Source organism: Aotus nancymaae, unplaced genomic scaffold (genome assembly GCF_030222135.1).
Source record: "Aotus nancymaae isolate 86718 unplaced genomic scaffold, 86718_ANA_hifiasm-v0.15.2.pri h1tg000019l, whole genome shotgun sequence".
Taxonomy (NCBI): domain Eukaryota; kingdom Metazoa; phylum Chordata; class Mammalia; order Primates; family Aotidae; genus Aotus; species Aotus nancymaae.
In genome coordinates this window covers 48,486,189-48,505,166 of record NW_026988431.1, presented here as the reverse complement: position 1 = coordinate 48,505,166, position 18,978 = coordinate 48,486,189, and the positions used below count along the sequence as shown (strand labels likewise).

General features: G+C 38.5%; 1 protein-coding gene across 3 annotated transcripts in view; it reads left to right on the top strand.

Moving 5' to 3' along the window:
* PLCH1 (phospholipase C eta 1) overlaps positions 1-9,000 on the top strand; it is a 231,552-nt gene extending 222,552 nt beyond the window's left edge. For 2 of the 3 annotated variants that reach the window (XM_012447394.3, XM_012447398.3), the window contains 5 exons: positions 80-226; positions 774-853; positions 2,354-2,413; positions 2,850-3,204; positions 5,515-9,000. In XM_012447394.3, coding sequence (XP_012302817.2) covers positions 80-226; positions 774-853; positions 2,354-2,413; positions 2,850-3,204; positions 5,515-7,598 — 2,726 coding nt within the window. In that variant the 3' untranslated portion in view covers positions 7,599-9,000. The remainder of the gene's footprint in view (positions 1-79; positions 227-773; positions 854-2,353; positions 2,414-2,849; positions 3,205-5,514) is intronic. The other variant, XM_064378846.1, reaches the window with a different exon arrangement.
* Positions 9,001-18,978: the final 9,978 nt, after the last annotated feature.

Below are 18,978 nucleotides of genomic sequence, written 5' to 3'. Positions count from 1 at the left end.
TGCTTTGGATATGTTGCAGCCAACTCATTTTGAGCCAAGTTGTTTGCTTTTCTGATTTTTCTTTCTCTACTTCTCTGAGGATTTAACCCTGTGTGGGAAGAAACACTGACATTTACAGTCCACATGCCAGAAATCGCTTTGGTTAGGTTCCTTGTGTGGGATCATGATCCCATTGGACGAGATTTTGTTGGACAAAGAACTGTGACCTTCAGCAGCTTAGTGCCTGGTAGGTATGAGCTGGCCCTTTCTCTCTAGACTGGCCATTCCTTTTTCTCTGGAAGATGTAATACATGATATGTTACTTACATAATAGTATATGTGATATATAAAATATATGTCATATGAAACATGTGACGTTTAACAAGCTTTGTAAAAATGTGCAGTGGGTCACACCTGTAATCCCAGTACTTTGGGAAGCCGAGGCGGGTGGATCAGTTAAGGCCAGGAGTTCAAGACCAGCCTGGGTAACATGGCGAAACCCTGTCTCTACTAAAAATACAAAAATTAGCCAGGCGTGGTGGTGGGTACCTGTAATCCCAGCTACTCAGGAGGCTGAGGCAGGGGAATCGCTTGAACCCAGGAGGCGGAGGTTGCTGTGAGCCGACTTCATGCCACTGCATTCCAGCCTGGGTGACAGAGCAAAACTCTGTCTCAAAAAAAAACAAAAACAAAAACAAAACTATAGTCAAGTCAGATACTTAGTTTTATTGCACCCATGGGAAAGCCAAATGCAAGTTCAGTTATAAAGAAATGACTCTCTTTTCTTTTATCAGGTTACCGACATGTCTATTTGGAAGGACTGACAGAAGCATCCATATTTGTACACATAACCATCAATGAAATCTATGGAAAGGTGAGAAAGACCATAGGGTCTAAAGTCACATACACTAATATGGTCCTCAACAATGCTACTGATTAGTTGCATAATAGGAATGCAAACTTTGACAAACTGTTCTTGAACCAAAGACTATAAGGAAGCCCAGCAAGCTCAGTCCGCTATTCCAGTCATGTCCTGATCCACCTGTACTCTTTTCACTGTTTAAGGGTGTGTACTCATTCCTTCTATACTGGGGCCCTCTCTGGGCTTAATAGAATTGAGAAAACTATTATTCTCTCAGGCAACGATTTGTTTGGCTAAAACAATGAAAATATAACTAAACATTGAATTTTATTTTAATCCTTAAAAAGACTCCGCTGGCCTCAGTGGGAAATGTAGTGTCTCAGATGGTTGACGAATTACCTGTACTAACTGGGCTATGATCCTAGCTGCTTCTAGGCAGGCTACATTTATATGGTACCGTTGTTTTTAACTGAAAATCTAAAAATTGTGAATGAATTTTAAAGCTACTTATGGGACTGAAAAGAAGGAGACCACAAAAAATACATTCTGGTTCTTTCCTGATGCTGTTGTCTTGGTTATAGAACTCATTTGAGCTTTACAGATCAATAGGTTGTCTTCTGGTCATGTCAAGTAATTGGGGACTTGGCTACTGGTACGAATTTTCAGGACCACATGGGATTTGGAGGGACTGTTAAGGCATTGAATGGGGCCTAGAAACGTCCAGTGCTCTTTACCAGAAAATCTATCTAGCTGGAAGCTTTCTCAACTGTGATTGTGGGATAAAAATAGTACCAACCTCATAAATAATATAGACCTTATCTTTGGAAAGCTGCCTGGTACATAGTAAATGCTCAGAAATATTGGCTAATGTTAATGTTATTATGACTGCAATCCAATTAATAAGGAATGGACCGTTTCAGGCTAAATTGGGGAATATAATGTTTATTTTCATATCAGTCAGCAAGGGCATGGAGGTGTGGGTGTGAGGATCTTCATTTCTAAGACTGGTGAAGTTTGATACCATAACTTTCTGTGTTTAGTTCTGAACTTCTGTTTGTGCTGCATTTTGGGATCTTGCCTCTCGCCCTAGTCGCCACAAATGTAAATAATTCAAAAACGATTCTTGAATACTAGGAATCCCAGGTTAACTACAGATTATCTCTAGCATTTATCATGTTGAGGGAAACAATTAAATTCTGAATTTGTTTAAATCTTGAGCCAGAAATAATTAAAATCTGAATGTGTTCTATATCACCTCTATCCTCTCTCCTAAGTAAATGCCCATTCATGAGTCATATTATATATTCCTTTCAAGAGGGGTTTGGGTTGGGATCCACACATCACAGTGTGGTGGTATTGGTTGAACAATGAATAAGCATAAGACTGAAAATCCCCAAAAGTAGGAGAAAGGGTTTATAGACATGTATGCATTTTTTCTTTTGTGTTTACCTGTGCCACCTTCTTCAGTGAGCCCCAATTGAGTTTTGTTGTGTTTGTTTTTTCCTTTTGCAGTGGAGCCCTTTAATACTCAACCCCAGTTATACTATATTGCACTTTCTAGGAGCTACAAAGGTAGTTTCTCAGCATGGTGCTTTATTCTGGCCGGCATATTTCTTTTTAAGTGGTTATGGCAGCATGCTTTTTCATATCACTCCATTTTCCTGCTTACCTCTTTGAAACATGCATCTGTTGCTTTAAGGCGCCTGAAGTTTGTAGCAGTCTGTTAGTTGTGGAGACTTTTCCTACCACTTTGTCATCTCTGGGTAGGAAACTTCTGGGAAAGCTTGATGTAAGAATGGAAGGCTGAAGTCCTTGCAAAGTAAGGTTGATAAGATGTGCATGAAGTTGTGCAAACATGCTGTGAGCTGCTGCTTTCTTGGTTTGAATATATTTCAATGGCTGTACAATTTTGGTTTATATTCATTTTTCATGGAGCTGTCATTTTAAAGGCAAGTTGTTGACACGATGGCATTTTCTTAACTTGTGGTTGGTCCTTTTGTACCTTCAGAACAGACAACTCCAGGGTCTGAAGGGACTGTTTAATAAGAATCCTAGGCACAGTTCTTCAGAAAACAATTCCCATTATGTACGGAAACGATCGATTGGAGATAGAATTCTGCGACGCACGGCCAGCGCCCCGGCCAAAGGCAGGAAAAAGAGCAAAATGGGCTTCCAAGAAATGGTGGAGATAAAGGATTCTGTATCCGAGGCCACAAGAGATCAAGATGGCGTGCTGAGGAGGACCACACGTAGTTTGCAAGCACGCCCTGTCTCTATGCCCAGTGACAGAAACCTTCTGGGAGCTTTGTCGCTGCCCTTATCAGAAACAGCAAAAGACATTGAAGGAAAAGAAAACTCTCTGGGTAAGATGCTTTAAGTTTCTCTAAGACTAGACCCTTCTAGGCTGCATTTCAGTCCCTGATTACCGTTATGAAGTGGTTGACATTCTGTACTCAAAGTAAAATATACTGAAAAATCAATAATTTTTAATGTGATCTTCTAGACCAGAAGATTTCAAACTTTGGGGGCCAGGTAGATCCATTTTCTCCTCACCAAGAGCTTTATAGTATCAACATCTGAAATTGACTGAGGGATAAGGGAGCCATTAGGTGTGATGGCAGAGAGGAAGGTGAAACCTGCAAAATAGGATTCAAAATACTGGTTTTCCAAATGAGTGCCATATTTAGTGATTGTTCTGAGGGTGAATATGGTTGTATTACTTTTCTTACCATATAATCTTTCCATGATTGGAAATGTTCATGGAGAAAGAAAGCCAGATGTTGAAAACAAGCCACCTTTTTCAAAAACAAGCAAATATTTTTTTTCTCAAAAGGTGGCTCAGGCAGTGTTTTTCTATGGCCTCACTTCCCTGATCCTTAGATGCTAGCAGGGATGGAGGCATGCCTGCAGCTTCAGCGTGGTTGTGGGCTCCACAAACATAGGGACCAGGTGCAGTCTGTCTTTTTCCTTAATTTGAGTGTATCATTGACTCATATCATGAGCTCAATAAAGAGTGAAGACTGCCTTGAAGTGTGGCAGAGAGCTTTTGACTGATGTTGGTGACTCCCATCCCATCCTATCTGGGGGTAAATTTAAGTGCCAAAACTAAGTCCCTTTGATGCCTATGCAACAAATACATTTTAATTAAATCAGAATCACCTCAGACAAGTAAAATGTGGTATTGATTTCCTTTAGCAAAATTGTTCATTTATCTTTTATCAAATGTTCTAATTTCAGTGACTTCTTTTCCTACGAACACCATTTTACTTGTATTGATTTTTGTTATAAGATATTCTTGAATGGTTTATTTGAAGGAGAAAAAGAACATTTAAAAACTTGAAATTTTGCTAAGAGGAGTGTCACAGAAGAGATAAAATATGTGCCTTAAAATGTATTTAAAAACCCCATCTTTGGGAAAAATAAAGCTGTATTCAATAGAAGTTGGCTCTGTCCTGTTAATGCCACAGTTAAGATGTTAATACCGTTAAGGTGAGTTAGAAAGCAATTTTGAGGTGATGTTTCTTTTCTACTTTTAAAAAACAGTTATATAAATTAGTCATGTATGTTATAAATATAATATACATGACTTTTGGTAAATATAAAACAATACCTAGTTATATTACAGAAAAAACCTTTAAGCACAGAAAAAGCAGAATACAAAATTCTATGCATTATTCTGTTCTTCTGCAAAAGCTTACAGTGACTGTCTCAGTGATAACATCATACGATATTTAATTTTTCCTTTATAATTTTTTGAGGTTTTCAAAATTTTTATGATGAATATTTTTAGTTTGGAAACTAATAAGAAGTTAAACAAATTCTTTTTTCTTATACAGCATGACTCTGAAAGCATTATTAAAATAATCTGATCAAGAATTGAATACCTTATACTCTTCTAGCAGTATGCTAACCATGATGGGATATCCCAAATTATGTGAATTGTGTTTTTATGATTTACCTTTACTGTGCCTGACAACTCACTGCCACTTTTAGGGAAAGATGCAATATAAAATTTGTATATTAAAAAGAAATATATGATTAACCAAAAATTAGATATTAGCAATGACATGAACTTGACAGCCAATTTTTTCTTTACATTTTAACTCAACAGATATTGATATTTTAATGCATTTGTCACACCTTCCAATTATTTTAGAAACTAACTGATTAAATGAAATATGCTGCCAAAATGTTTTAAAAATGGTGTTATTTATGTTTTTCTTCTTCTTTTTCTTTTTTAACTAATACATGTATAACTAAAAGCTTATAGTATCTTGCTTACAGGTACCACAATGCTTTGTTTAACAGAGCTGTCTTGTTCTGTTTTTATTGCCATGCTTCTGTGTAGTACAAATCTGAATAGGAAACAACTTAAGGTAATCCTCACTGTAAAAATATGGTAACTCATTGACATTTTTTTGGCAATGAATATTACATCGTTTACAGATGTAATAGATGTTCAAAGGGAAGCTTCAGTGAAATTCCTATAACTATATTTTACCATTTATTCATCACACAGACACTTCGTTGCAAACCTATGCAATCCATAATTATATTCTGTCACAGTGTAACAGATTTACATTCTCCATTTGTCTGTCTGAAGACAACATGAGTGTTTGCAGGTCCTACATAAACTGATATATGTCATCTAAAATGTTATTTGTTTCCTTCAGCAGAGGATAAAGATGGCAGAAGGAAAGGGAAAGCAAGTATTAAAGATCCACATTTTCTAAATTTCAACAAAAAGTTATCTTCCTCCTCCAGTGCTCTTCTCCACAAAGATACCAGCCAAGAGGATGCCATTGTATCTACTGCCCACATGTCAGTCACAGGAGAACAGTTGGGTATGTCAAGGCCTAAGGGTGGGAGAACCGCATCAAATGCCACAAGTGATTGCCGGGAAAATCCCTGTCCCAACAAGTCTCTCTCCCCAAGGCAGCATTTGGCTCCTGATCCTGTAGTTAACCCCACACAAGATCCGCATGGTGTGAAAATCAAGGAAAAGGGGAATGCTGAGGGCTTTGTGGAAGGGAAAAGCATCTTGTCAGGAAGCATCCTTTCTCATAGCAACCTAGAGATTAAGAACGTGGAAGGTAGTGGAGGTAAAGGCCGAGCTGCAACATCCTTTTCTTTGTCAGACGTCTCCGTGCTCTGCTCTGACATACCTGACCTACATTCAACTGCAATTCTGCAGGAGAGTGAAATTTCCCATCTTATTGACAATGTCACTTTAACAAATGAGAATGAGCCGGGCAGTTCCATCTCAGCCCTGATTGGCCAGTTTGATGAGACCAACGATCCAGCTATCACAGTTGTGTCTGATCTTCAAAATACCAGTGTGATGTCAGACCATTGTCCCCTGCCTAGCCTGGGCCTAAAAATGCCCATCGAGCATGGTTTTTCCAAGGGAAAATCCAAGTCTTCCTTCCTATGCTCATCTCCAGAGCTAACAGCACTCTTGAGTCCTGAAACCACCAAACATGCAACATATACAGTTTATGAAACTACCTGCACTCCCATCTCTAAAACCAAACCAGATGATGACCTTTCTAGTAAGGTCAAGACAGGAGCTGTAGAAAGCAGCCTGCCTGGGTCCCCTAATACTTCTCATGGCTGGTTACCAAAAAGTCCTACCAAGGGAGAAGACCGGGAAACACTGAAGAGCTGCAGCCCAGCCTCTTACCCTGATTTGACCCTGGAGGCTGTAATAGCTGATCCCATTCTCTGTTTCAATTCGGGGGAGAGCAGCCTTGTGGAAATTGATGGAGAATCAGAAAATCTTTCTCTAACAACCTGTGAATATAAAAGAGAGGGCACAAGTCAACTTGCTTCTCCTTTAAAACTCAAGTACCATCAGGATGTAGTAGAACACTTGCAGAGAGGTTTGAGAAATGGCTACTGTAAAGAGACCCTCCACCCTTCTGTCCCTGAAATATTCAACAATATTCAAGATGTCAAAACTCAAAGTATTTCTTATCTAGCCTATCAGGGTGCTGACTTTGTGCATAACCATCTCTCAAATTCAGATGCAAAAATGTTCCAGACCTGTGTGCCCCAGCAGTCTAGTGCTCAAGATATGCGTGCCCCTGTACCCAAGCAATTGGCACATCTTCCTGTGCCTGCTCTGAAACTGCCCAGTCCTTGCAAATCCAAAAGTCTAGGGGACTTAACATCAGAGGACATTGCCTGCAATTTTGAGAGCAAGTACCAGTGTATTAGTAAGAGTTTTGTTACAACTGGCATTAGAGACAAGAAGGGCATGACTGTGAAGACAAAGTCGTTAGAGCCTATAGATGCCCTGACGGAGCAGCTTCGGAAGCTTGTGTCCTTTGACCAGGAAGACAACTGCCAAGTGCTATATTCAAACCAGGATGCCAATCAGCTCCCCCGGGCACTGGTCAGAAAGTTGTCATCCAGAAGTCAGAGCAGAGTGCGCAATATTGCTAGTCGTGCCAAGGAGAAACAGGAAGCCAACAAGCAGAAAGTTCCAAACCCCAGCAATGGGGGAGGAGTGGTTCTTAGAAACAAACCCTCAGCACCCACCCCTGCGGTGAATCGCCACTCCACCGGCTCCTACATCGCAGGCTACCTGAGGAACACAAAAGGGGGTGGCCTTGAAAGCCGGGGCATCCCAGAGGGGGCATGCACGGCTCTTCGCTATGGCTACGTTGACCAGTTTTGTTCAGATAATTCTGTTTTGCAGACTGAGCCAAGCAATGATGATAAACCAGAAATTTATTTTCTTTTGAGACTGTGAATTATGTAAAACTGTATTCTTAAGGTTTACAAGGTATTCCGTAGAATGTCAGAATTTTCAGTTTTCAGTAAATAAGTTCCTTGGCTTGGGAATGATTTTCAGATGTATTTTTAAACTTGTATTTGGGTCTCCCTCTGACTTCATGTGTTCTCCCTGTTAATGTGTTTGTATATAGATTTGGTGACATTTCCCATGTGCCTAGTATGATCTTTCTCCTTTGAGGTGTTGTAAACTGTATCAGTATGAAATATGTGCATGCCCTAGATGTGAAACTCCTCAGCAGCTTGGGTTATAATATGTGTATGTTTCACCAAGATGTCCTTTACTGTATCCTCAGATTGCAGTCACAAATGTAGTCATTTTTACTCTCTAACTGTTGAGTTGATTAAGAGACTTTGCAAACAACAAAGGGATGAATTCCTTACTTTAATTTGTTATCATTTTTCCTATGTTTCCCTCTTTGTTGAGAAGTCCAGATGTATTTTCTTTTTTGACATGGAGTCTCAACTCTGTCACCCAGTCTGGAGTGCAGTGGTGCAATCTTGGCTCACTGCAACCTCCACCTCCCAGGTTTAAGCGATTCTCCTGCCTCAGCCTCCCGAGAAACTGGGATTACAGGCACCTGCCACCACACCTAGCTAAGTTTTTGTATTTTTTTTTTTTAGTAGAGACAAGCTTTCACCATGTTGGCCAGGCTGGTCTTGAATTCCTGACCTTGTGATTCACCTGCCTCGGCCTCCCAAAGTCTTGGGATTACAGGCATGTGCCACCGCACCTGGCCTCCAGATGCATTTTTATAACTCAGTTTTTAAAAACTTAAAAATAGTTACCTGGCCTTTAAGGATGTTCTCATCCCACTCATAATGAGAGTTTAAAGGGGATTGATAGCTACTCCCCACGCCCTCCCCACGTTTTGGAATAGGCTATGAGAATGTGAGGAAGAAGGCCATCTTTTGTACATAAGGACAAAATTGTTTGTTTTACATAAATTTTGTTACATATTTTTGCTAATGGCTTTGTATGTAACAAGAAGCCAGTTGCCAAACTACTTGTACTTTTGAATTTTCTGATTGAATTATAGACTGCAAACAATGGCTTTCAGAATGAGGGACTTCCATCAGACTCTAATGATAATAGTAGCACAAATTGAAAACTTCCCCAAAGCTTTCAAAAAATATTTTCTCATAATAAAATTCAAGTGAATAGATAATTAGAAGAAACCTTTTTCCTTCAGGGAATGAAGCAACTCTATTTTAGTACTGACATGCATTATTTTCACTGTGAATTCATTTTTATTGCATGTTCAGATGTCCGTCTTTGTTTGTTTGTTTGTATTGTAACATTAGCTGCAATGATGTTCTTCTTGGAATTCATGAAAATATAATTAAAACACATTTTTAAACAGTGGTGAACTTTTTTTACAGTTGAAATTCATACGATGACTATTGACTAAAAGCACTCAGAGCACTGGGACATACTTTCCATGTGTTTGCGGCAAAATAGAAAGCTATCACAGAGGACAGTTTTAAGCAGGAATTTATGTCTCTGAGTGTTTTCCTTATGCTTTAAAGAGGATATTTGTGAGGTGACTTGAAAGAAAATCAAATGTGATGAGTTTCTTTGCATTTGGCATTGCTATTGCAAGTTTAAAAACAAGCCTTCTGAACTGGTTGTGGTGGTGGGCGGTGGGAAGGGTGTGGTCGTAGTTGTGATGGTGGTGGTGGTGGGTGGGGGAGCCATGTGAGGAAGGCAAGTGAGATGCTATGTTTGGCAAGTGAAATTGTCTGAAGCTTTGTGATGTGGGGGAAGAGTGCAGAGGAGAACACTTGGTCCCTGGTTCCCTTGGTCCCCAGCTCTGAGATTTTCCCCAAGGTTGGGGGTCCTTTATTTTCTGGACAGGCACCGGGAATCTGGTTGGGAGCTGATGAGAAAGGATAGATGACCCATTTCTATGCCTTTTGTGAGCCCAAGACATTTTTGTTTTCTTGGGGGCTCTGAACCCACTAAATTCTATCCTTAGACCTTGGTTTGTTTTTAAGGTATCCTTGTTCTAGAAGGGATTGACATGATGTATACTTGTTAAAATTCACTTGCCAAAGAATAGAATTTAGCTGCTTTTTAGGATTTGATGGTATCTTTGCTCTAAAAAAAATCCAGGAGTTTACTTTTTTTTTTGTTAAGGTAAACACTGACATTTTATAGACTAGAATTAGGAGATTCCGAAAATTGTGGGAAGTAAAATACAAGCAATTTCAGAAAATAGGTAGGGAATGTTTCTAACACAAATAAAAGACTAATATTTAAGGTGATAGATATCCCAGGTATGCTGACTTGTTCTTTACAAATTATATGAATGTATTAAATTATCATATGTACCTCCTCCCAAAAGAAGAAAATAGGTTGGATGCACAGTACTTCTGGCTCTCCCAGGAAATATTCATTTTCCTTTGCTCCTTAAAGTTCTTAAATGGAAATATTTGAAAGCAAATTTGATAATGGACTGGGATTAAATCAAGTTCATTTCGAAGGTGAAAAAACTGAGACTCAGCAGTACTGTTTCCATTAAGCATAATCCATTAGCACATTCATTTAGCTGATACTTTCTCTTTAAAAAAATCAGAAGCACGTATTACTTCTTGGTGAATATTGAATTTAAATCCTCTAAAAAATTTTTTTTTTAGTTTTCATTTGTGTGAGTATATAGTTGGTGCCTGTATGTATGGAGTACATAAGATGTTTTGATATAGGTATGCAATTTGAAATAAGCACATTATGGAGAATGGGGTATCCATCCCCTCAAGCATTTGTCCTTTGACTTACCCTTTGACTTATGAACAAGCCAATTATACTTTTTATTTTAAAATATACAATTAAATTATTATTGATTATAGACATTCTATTGTGCTATCATATAATAGGTCTTATTCATTCTTTGTATTTTTTTTTTGTACTCATTAGCCATCTCCACCTCCACACTCTCAGCCTCTTGCTACACTTCCCAGCCTATAGTAACCATCCTTCTACTCTATGTCAGTGAATTCAATTGTTTTGATTTTTAGATCCTACAAATAAGTGAGAACATGCAATGTTTATTTTTTATGTACCTGGCTTATTTCACTTAACATAATGATCTCCAGTTCCATCCACGTTGCTGCAAATGGTGATCTCATTCTTTTTTATGGCTGAATGGTACTCCATTGTGTATATGTACCACATTTTCTTTATCCATTCATCCATTGATAGACACTTAGGTTGCTTCTAAATCTTAGCTAATGTAAGCAGTGCTGCAACAAACATAGGAGTACAGATATCTCTTCAATATACTGATTTCCTTTCTTTGGAGTATATACCTAGAAGTGGTATTGCTGGGTCATATGATAGCTCAATATTTAGTTTTTTTTGCAGCACTTCCAAACTGTTCTCCATAGTGATTATACTAATTTACATTCCCACTAACAGTGTACAATAGTTCCCTTTTCTCCACATCCTCAACAGCATTTGTTATTGCCTGTCTTTTGGATATAAACCATTTTAACTGGGGCGAGATGATATCTCATTGTAGTTTCTATTTGCATTTCTCTGATGATTGATGATGTTGAGCATCTTTTCATATGCCCGTTTACCATTTGTATGTCTTCTTTTGAGAAATATGTATTCAAATATTTTGCCCATTTTTTGATCAGATTATTAGATTTTTTTTCTATAGTGTTGTTTGAACTCATATATTCTGGTTATTAATCCTTGTCAGAGGGGTTGTTTGCAAATATTTTTTCTCATTTTGTGGGTTGTCTCTTCACTTTGTTGATTGTTTCCTCATAACATTCCAGATCTTAGAGGAAAGGCTTTCAGTTTTTCCCCATTCAGTATGATACTAGCTGAGGGTCTGTTGTATATGGCCTTTATTACATTGAGATGTGTTCCTTCTAGCCTCAGTTTTTTGAGGGTTTTTATGATAAAGAAATATTAAATTTTATCAAATGCTTTTTCAGCATCAATTTAAATGATCATATGGTTTTTATTCTTTATTCTGTTGATCTGATGTATCACATTGACTAATTTGCATATGTTGAACCATCCATGGTTGATAAATTACACTCGGTCATAATGAATGCTCTTTCTAATGTATTGCTAAATTTGGTTTACTAGTATTTTGTTGAGGATTTTTGCATCAATATTCATCACGGATATTGGCCCGTCATTTTCTTTTTTTTGATGTATCTTTTTCTGGTTTTTGTGTCAAGGTAATACTGGCCTCATAGAAAGAGTTTGGAAGTGTTCCTTCTTCCTCTATTTTCTGGAATAGTTTGAGTAGGATTGGTATAAGTTATTCTTTAAATGTTTGGTCGAATTCAGCAGTGAAACCATCAGGTTACAGGCTTTTCTCTACTGGGACACTTTTTATTACAGCTTTGATCTCATTATTTGTTATTGATTTGTTCAGGTTTTGGATTTCTTCCTGGTTCAATCTTGGTAGGTTATATATATCCAGGAATTTGTGAATTTCTTCTAGATTTTCCAATTTATTGGCATATAGTTGCTCATGGTAGCCACAAATGATCCTTTGAATTTCTGCAATGCCAGATTTAATGTCTCTTTTTTCACTTCTCATTTTATTTATTTGGATCTTATTTATTAGTCTGGATAAAGGTTTGTCAATTTTGTTTAACATTAGAAAACCCTAGCTTTTTGTTTTATTGATCCTTCGTAATTTTTTTCATTTTCATTTTATTTATTTATGCTCTGATCTTTATTTTTTTTCCTACTAATTTTGGGTTTGGTTTGCTTTGCTTTTCTAGTTCTTTAAGATGCATTGTTAGATTGTTCATTTGAAGTTTTTCCTCTTTTTAAAGGTAGGCACTTTTAGCTATAAATTTCCCTCTGAGTACTGTTTTTGCTGTATCCCATAGGTTTTGGTATTATGTTTCCATTATCATTTGTTTCAAGAAATTTTTAAATTTTCTTCTTAATTTCTTTTTGAACCAGTGGTTATTCAGAAACATATTGTTTCATTTCCATATATTTGTATAGTTTCTAAAATTTCTCTTGTTATTAATTTTTAGTTTTATTCCATTGTGGTCAGAGAAGATGCTTGATATTATTTCAATTTTTAAAAATGTTTTAAGACTTGTTTTGTGACCTAACATATGGTCTGTCCTTGAGAATGATCCATGTGCTAAGAAAAAGAATGTGTATTCTGCAGGTCTCGGATGAAGTATTCTGTAAATATCTGTTAGATCCATTTTGTCTGTAGTGCGGGTTAAGTCTCATATTTCTTTGTTGATTTTCTATCTGGAAGATCTGGCTAATGTTGAAAGTGGAGTGTTGATGTCTTTCACTATTATTGTATTAAGGCCTTTCTCTCTCTTTAGCTCTAATAACATCTGCTTTATATATCTGGGTGTTCCTTTTTTAAGTGCATATATGTTTAAAATTGTTATATCTTCTTGCTGAATTGACCCCTTTATCATTATGGAATGATCTTCTTTGTCTCTTCTTATCATTTTTGTCTTGAAATCTATTTTGTCTGATAGAAGTATAGTGACTTCTGCTCTTTTTTTGGTTTCCATTGGCATGGAATATATTTTTCCGCCTCTTTATTTTCAGTCTATGTGTTTAGGTGAAGTGTGTTTCTTGTAGGCAACAAATCAGTGGGTCTTGTTTTTTCATTATACAGCCAGTCTGTCTTTTGGAGAGTTTAGCCCATGTACATTCAATGTCATTGTTAGGAATAGGTAAGCAGGAATAAGTAAGGACTTACTCCTCCCATTTTGTTATTTGTTTTCTAATTGTTTTGTGGTCTTCTCTTCCTACTTTGCTTCCTGTCTTCCTCTAGTAAAGGTGATTTACTCTAGTGATATAATTTAACTTCTTGCTTCTTATTTTTTTGTGTGTATCCATTCTATGTCTTTTGCTTTCAGGTTACCATGAGGCTTGCAAATATTATCTTGAATAACCCATTATTTTAACCTAATAACAACTTAACATTATTTGCGTAAACAAAGCAAAAAGAAAACTGATAAAAGCTCTCTGCTTTAACTTCATCCTCCCACTTTTTAACTTTTTGTTGTTTTTATTTGTATCTTATTGTACTGACTATGTCTTGAAAAGGTGTTGTAGTTATTGATTGGTTCAGTGTTTAGTCTTTCCACTTAGGATAAGAGTAGTTTACACAACACAGTTATAGTGTTATGATAATCTGTGTTTTTCTCTGTACTTACTATTACCAGTGAGTTCTGTACCTTCAGATGATTATTTATTTCTAATTAATGTCCTTTTCTTTCTGATTGAAGTACTCCCTTTAACATTGCTTATAGGACAAGTCTGGTATTGATGAAGTCCATCAGCTTTTGTTTGTGTGGGCAAGTCTATTTCTCCTTCATGTTTGAAAGATATTCGTGCCAGATGTGCTATTTTAGGGTAAAAGTTTATTTTCCTTCAGCACTTTAAACATGTCATGCCTTTTTCTCCTGGACTGTGAGGTTTCCACTGAAAAGTCTGCAGCCAGATGTATTGTAACTCTATTGTATGTTATTTATTTGCTTGCTGCTTTTAAGACCCTTCCCTTTTCTTTTTCTTTTCTTTTCTTTTCTTTCTTTTTTTTTTTTTGAGACAGAGTTTCGTTCTTATTGCCCCAGCTGGAGTGCAATGGCATGATCTCGGCTCACTGCAACCTCCACCTCCTGGGTTCAAGTGATTCTCTTGCCTCAGCCTCCCCAGTAGCTAGGATTATAGGTGTGTACCACCATGCCCAGCTAATTTTTGTATTTTTAGTAGAGATGGGGTTTTACCATGTTGGCCAGGCTGGTCTCAAACTCCTGAGCTCATGTGATCCACCCATCTTGGTCTTCCAAAGTGCTGGGATTACAGGCATGAGCCACCACACCTGGCCTAGAATCCTTTCTTTATCCTTGTTTTCTTTCTTTTTATTTTGGTCAGAAGACTTCTACTGAAGATCTTTCTTTATTCTTGATCTTTGGAAGTTTAACTATTAAGTGTCTTGAGGTAGTCTTCTTTGGGTTAAATCTGCTTGGTGTTCTATAACCTTCTTGTACTTAGATATTCATATATTTCTCTAGGTTTAGGAAGTTCTCTGTTTTTATGCCTTTGAATAAACTTTCTACCTCATATCTCTTTCTCTACCTCCTCTTTTAGTCCAGTAACTATTAGATTTGCCCATTTGAGGATATTTTCTAGATCTTGTAGGCATTCTTCTTTGTTTTTTATTATTTGGTCTCCTCTGACTGTATATTTTCAAATAGCTTGTCTTCGAGCTCACTAATTCTTTCATCTGCTTGATCAAGTCTGCAATTAAAGAGCTCATGCATTCTTTGGTATGTCAATTGCATTTTCCAGCTCCAGAATTTCGCCTTGATTCTTTTTAATTATTTCAATCTCTGTGTTAAATTTATCTAATAGAATTCTAAATTCCTTCTCTGTGTTATGTTGAACTTTTTTGACTTTCCTCAAGATAGCTATTTTGAATTCTCTGTCTGACAGGTCACATATCTTTGTTTCTCTAGGACTGGTCCCTGGTGGCTTATTTAGTTCCTCTGGTGAGGTCGTGTTTTCCCTATAGTGCTGATGCTAGTAGATGTTCTTCGGTGTCTGGGCATTGAAAAGTCAGGTATTTATTTGCAGTCTTCACTTTCTGGGCTTATTTGTAGGCATCCTTCTTGAAAAGGTTTTCTAGGTATTTGAAAGAATTTGAGTGTTGTGGTCTAAGCTGTATCTGCTTTAAAGGGCACCCCAAGCCTAGTAACAGTGTGGTTCTTGCAGACTCAGAGAGGTACATTTCGATGATTTTGGACAAGATCCAGGAGAATTCTCTGAATTACCAGGCAAAGACTATTGTTCTTTTCCCTTACTTTCTTCTGACATACAGAGTTTCTCTTTCTCTTTCTCTGTTCTAAGTCACCTAAACCTGGGGATGAAGACCCACCCCTGTGGTCACCTCTGCTATTACTCCACTGGGTCAGATCCAAAGCCTGCATAGTGCTGAGTCTCACCCAAGGCCTACTTCAACCACTCCCTGGCTACTGCCTGTGTTTGCTCATGGCCCTGGGGCTCTATAGTCAGCAAATGGCAAAGCCAACCATGCCTGTGTCCTTCCCTTCAGGGCAGTGAAGTCTCATGGACCCTGGCTGGGTCCAGAGGTGCCTTCCAGGAGTCAGGAACTGGAGTTAAAAACCTTAGAAGTCTCCCTGGTGTTTGTTGTATTGTGGCTGAGCTGGCACTGAAAACACAAGATGCAGTCCTTCCAACTCCTCTTCCCTCCTTTTTCCAAAGGCATAGGAGCCTCATCTTGTGTCCACTGCCACCACAGACCATGAGAACCACCAATGTTTCTTTAAGGCCAAAGGGTCTCTTAAGTCAGTTTGTTAAGAATGCTGCCTGGTCTGCAAGTTACTCTTCAGGTCACTGGGCTCCCCTCTGGCCCAGGGCAGGTTCAGAAATGCTGTCTAAGAGTCAAGTTCTGGAATTGGGAACCCCAAGAATTTGCTTGGTGCTGTATCCCCCTGTGGACATGCTGGTACATAAGATGCAAGAGAAAGTCCCCTTTACTTTTCCCTCACTTTTCTCAAGCAGAAGGAATTTGCCCCATAGCCACCATAGCTGGTAATGCTCTGAATTTTACCTAAAGCCAGCAAGTCTCAGAGGCTCACCCAAGGCCCTCGACATAATACCTGGGTATCTCTGCTGTTTATCGGGGTCCAAGGGCTCTTCAGTTAGCAGGTGATGAATGCTGCTGGGACTAGGTCCTTTTTTTCAAGGCAGAAGCTTCCCTCTAGCCCAGGGTATGGCTAGAATGTCATCTGGAAGCTAGGGTTTAGAACAGGGGTCTCATGACTCTGACTAGTGCCATATCCTTCTGTGGCTGAGCTTGTATCCTAGATGCAAGGCAGTCCTCCCCACTCTCCCTTCTCCTCTCCAGAAGTTTACATTTGGATGTAAACTCTACTTCGAAGTGATCTAGTTATTAGATACATGTTTGGGGCAAAGTGGTGGTTTATCAAACCAATCCCCCTGGTGCCCATATATGTCTGTCACTCTTACATGTAGTATTATTCTACTAGTAGGACATAGGAAGAGAAGCAATTTTATAATTATCATTTTGAGATTGCCTAATAAGGAAGAAGCAGTAGTAAAGCTTACATTTTAATAAAAGCTTTGGACTCATCAGGGTTTCACTTATCTAGAGGATGGAAAGGGGAGTAACTCATTCGGTCACAAGGTACTCACGCAAGTGAGTCAAGATATTAACAGACTTCCTGTTTTGTTTTGTTTTGTTTTTTTTTGGAACTACAGAATCCAGGAAGCGCCTAGTCTCTGCAAAATCTAACTGGAGCAAATCTGTGAAATTCTGAAGTTTCCTCATGTGACTCCTTTCCTAGAGGCTTCAGGGCATGTTCTAAGACTGAGCAGTAACAAGTGGCTGGGGGAGCTGCCTGCAGCAGTGGCTATATCCACAGGGGACAGAAGCAAAGCTTCTGAACATAAATCTGATCAACCTACCTTTTCCACTTAAAGATTTTTAGTAGGTCTCCACAACTTACAGAATAAGGTTCCATAAGCTTGCATACACAGTCTTTGATTTGGTACCCTTGTGTTTCTGCAGCCTGGTCTCCTCTGCCTTAGATTGCCCTTTCCTCTTTTGCATGATGCATTCTTCAACATGCATCCTGGAAGATCTCTCTCCCTAGGGATCCTTTCCTGATCATCATCTCCTTTTCCCTGATTGTCTCCAACCCATTAAGAATTACACAATCTCGTTTGAGGACTTCTATTGCACCTGTGAAACTCTGGATTCCACTTCATTGTAGGGATCTTTTCATATGTCTGCCTTCTCCACTAGACTTAGACCTCCCTGAGGGCATGACCATGCCTTGTCCCCTCTCCCTAGCTCAAAGTCTGGAACCCATGTGCATTCAGTAAACAGGGAACTTAGGGAAAATGTGAGAGAAAACTGAGTCTACTATCCCAGTTTGCTGTGTGCCTAGAAGGAGGAAGCAGCACAGGATCTTGTTCCATTTTTTGTGTAGTGATGACTAAGTTTATCTTTTTATATTTCTCTTTGGTGCTCTCATTTCCTGGTTTCCATCCAGTCCATTTTTTTTTTCTCTCACTTTTAATTTAGTGACTGCTTAGTCATTTACCATGAGTAAGAGTAACTAATATTTGTATAGGATTCTGCAATATAAAGAGACTTTTAGACATAGTGCATCTTGTCTAGACCTTATGACAATTTTGTGAGGAGATGATGTTACCCCCACTTCATAGATTCCAGAAACGAGTTTCACTGAATATGTGATTTGCCCAAGGTCATGAGGGATAGGAATTAGCTGAGCAAGGTTATTCCAACTCCTACATTAGTCCTCTTTCTCCTACACATCATTGCCTTTTCTGAAGACTTTAATAAACATATAGTTAGCATCTAGTCTGGGCTAGGTACTCAGCTGGGTGTTGGTGTTATGATGATAAAGACATCTTTATGGAGCCACCTGGTAGAGGTGCTGAGATATAATATATTGGTTTTGTTCCAAATATCCAAACAATTAGAAACTTATCACCTATGGTAGTTGAAAATATAAGAGAGAAAGTTATGTTGCTGTATATATGACATCCATCTTTTTTTTTTTTTTTTTGACGGAAATACCTATTTCACAGGGGATGGAAGTGAATTCCCAAAGAAGCAAGAATGACGGTAATAGAGAATTGAGGCAGAGAAAGAAGGAGAGGAAATATAAAGGGATGAGTTACTGAGATGACCATAGCTTTATAACAAAACCAGCCAGACACTTAGATTTACAGGATATCTCCAGAGTAGCCATATGAAAAGACTGCATCTGAGAGCAGTTCATTATAGGGAAGAATGAGAAATCTATCTCCTGGTATCTTTCCCATCTACTTTCTTTTCGTGGTGAAGTCTACCCTACAAGGCACTCACTTCCTGTGTTTCCAGGTTGTGTTGCAGAAACCCTCCAGGCATCCACTGGGGAACCAGAATCCTGGGGCACAGTGCACTAGTCTCTCCATGTCAGCTGGGGCTGCACGTGGGAACTCCTCAGTGTATGGTGGCAGTGACAGTGGAGCAGCAACAGTAGCTGGGACTTAACCACTGTGTGAGTAATTAAAACAATGCACACAGTTGACTTTGAGTGGGATGGGGTGGGTAGTGATGAGAGGATCTGGTGTGGCACATAGCCTGGATCTCATACACTGCATCTCTTGCACTAATTCTATTTTCTTGCATACTTGTATATACCCGATTTTGTATGAGAACAAGATATTTTCACTATTTTCTCAAGAAGGGAGGGGCAAGGCCACTCCTTACAGATAGTGATCAGTTTCAACCTCCTAACAACATTTAAAGATTGGCACA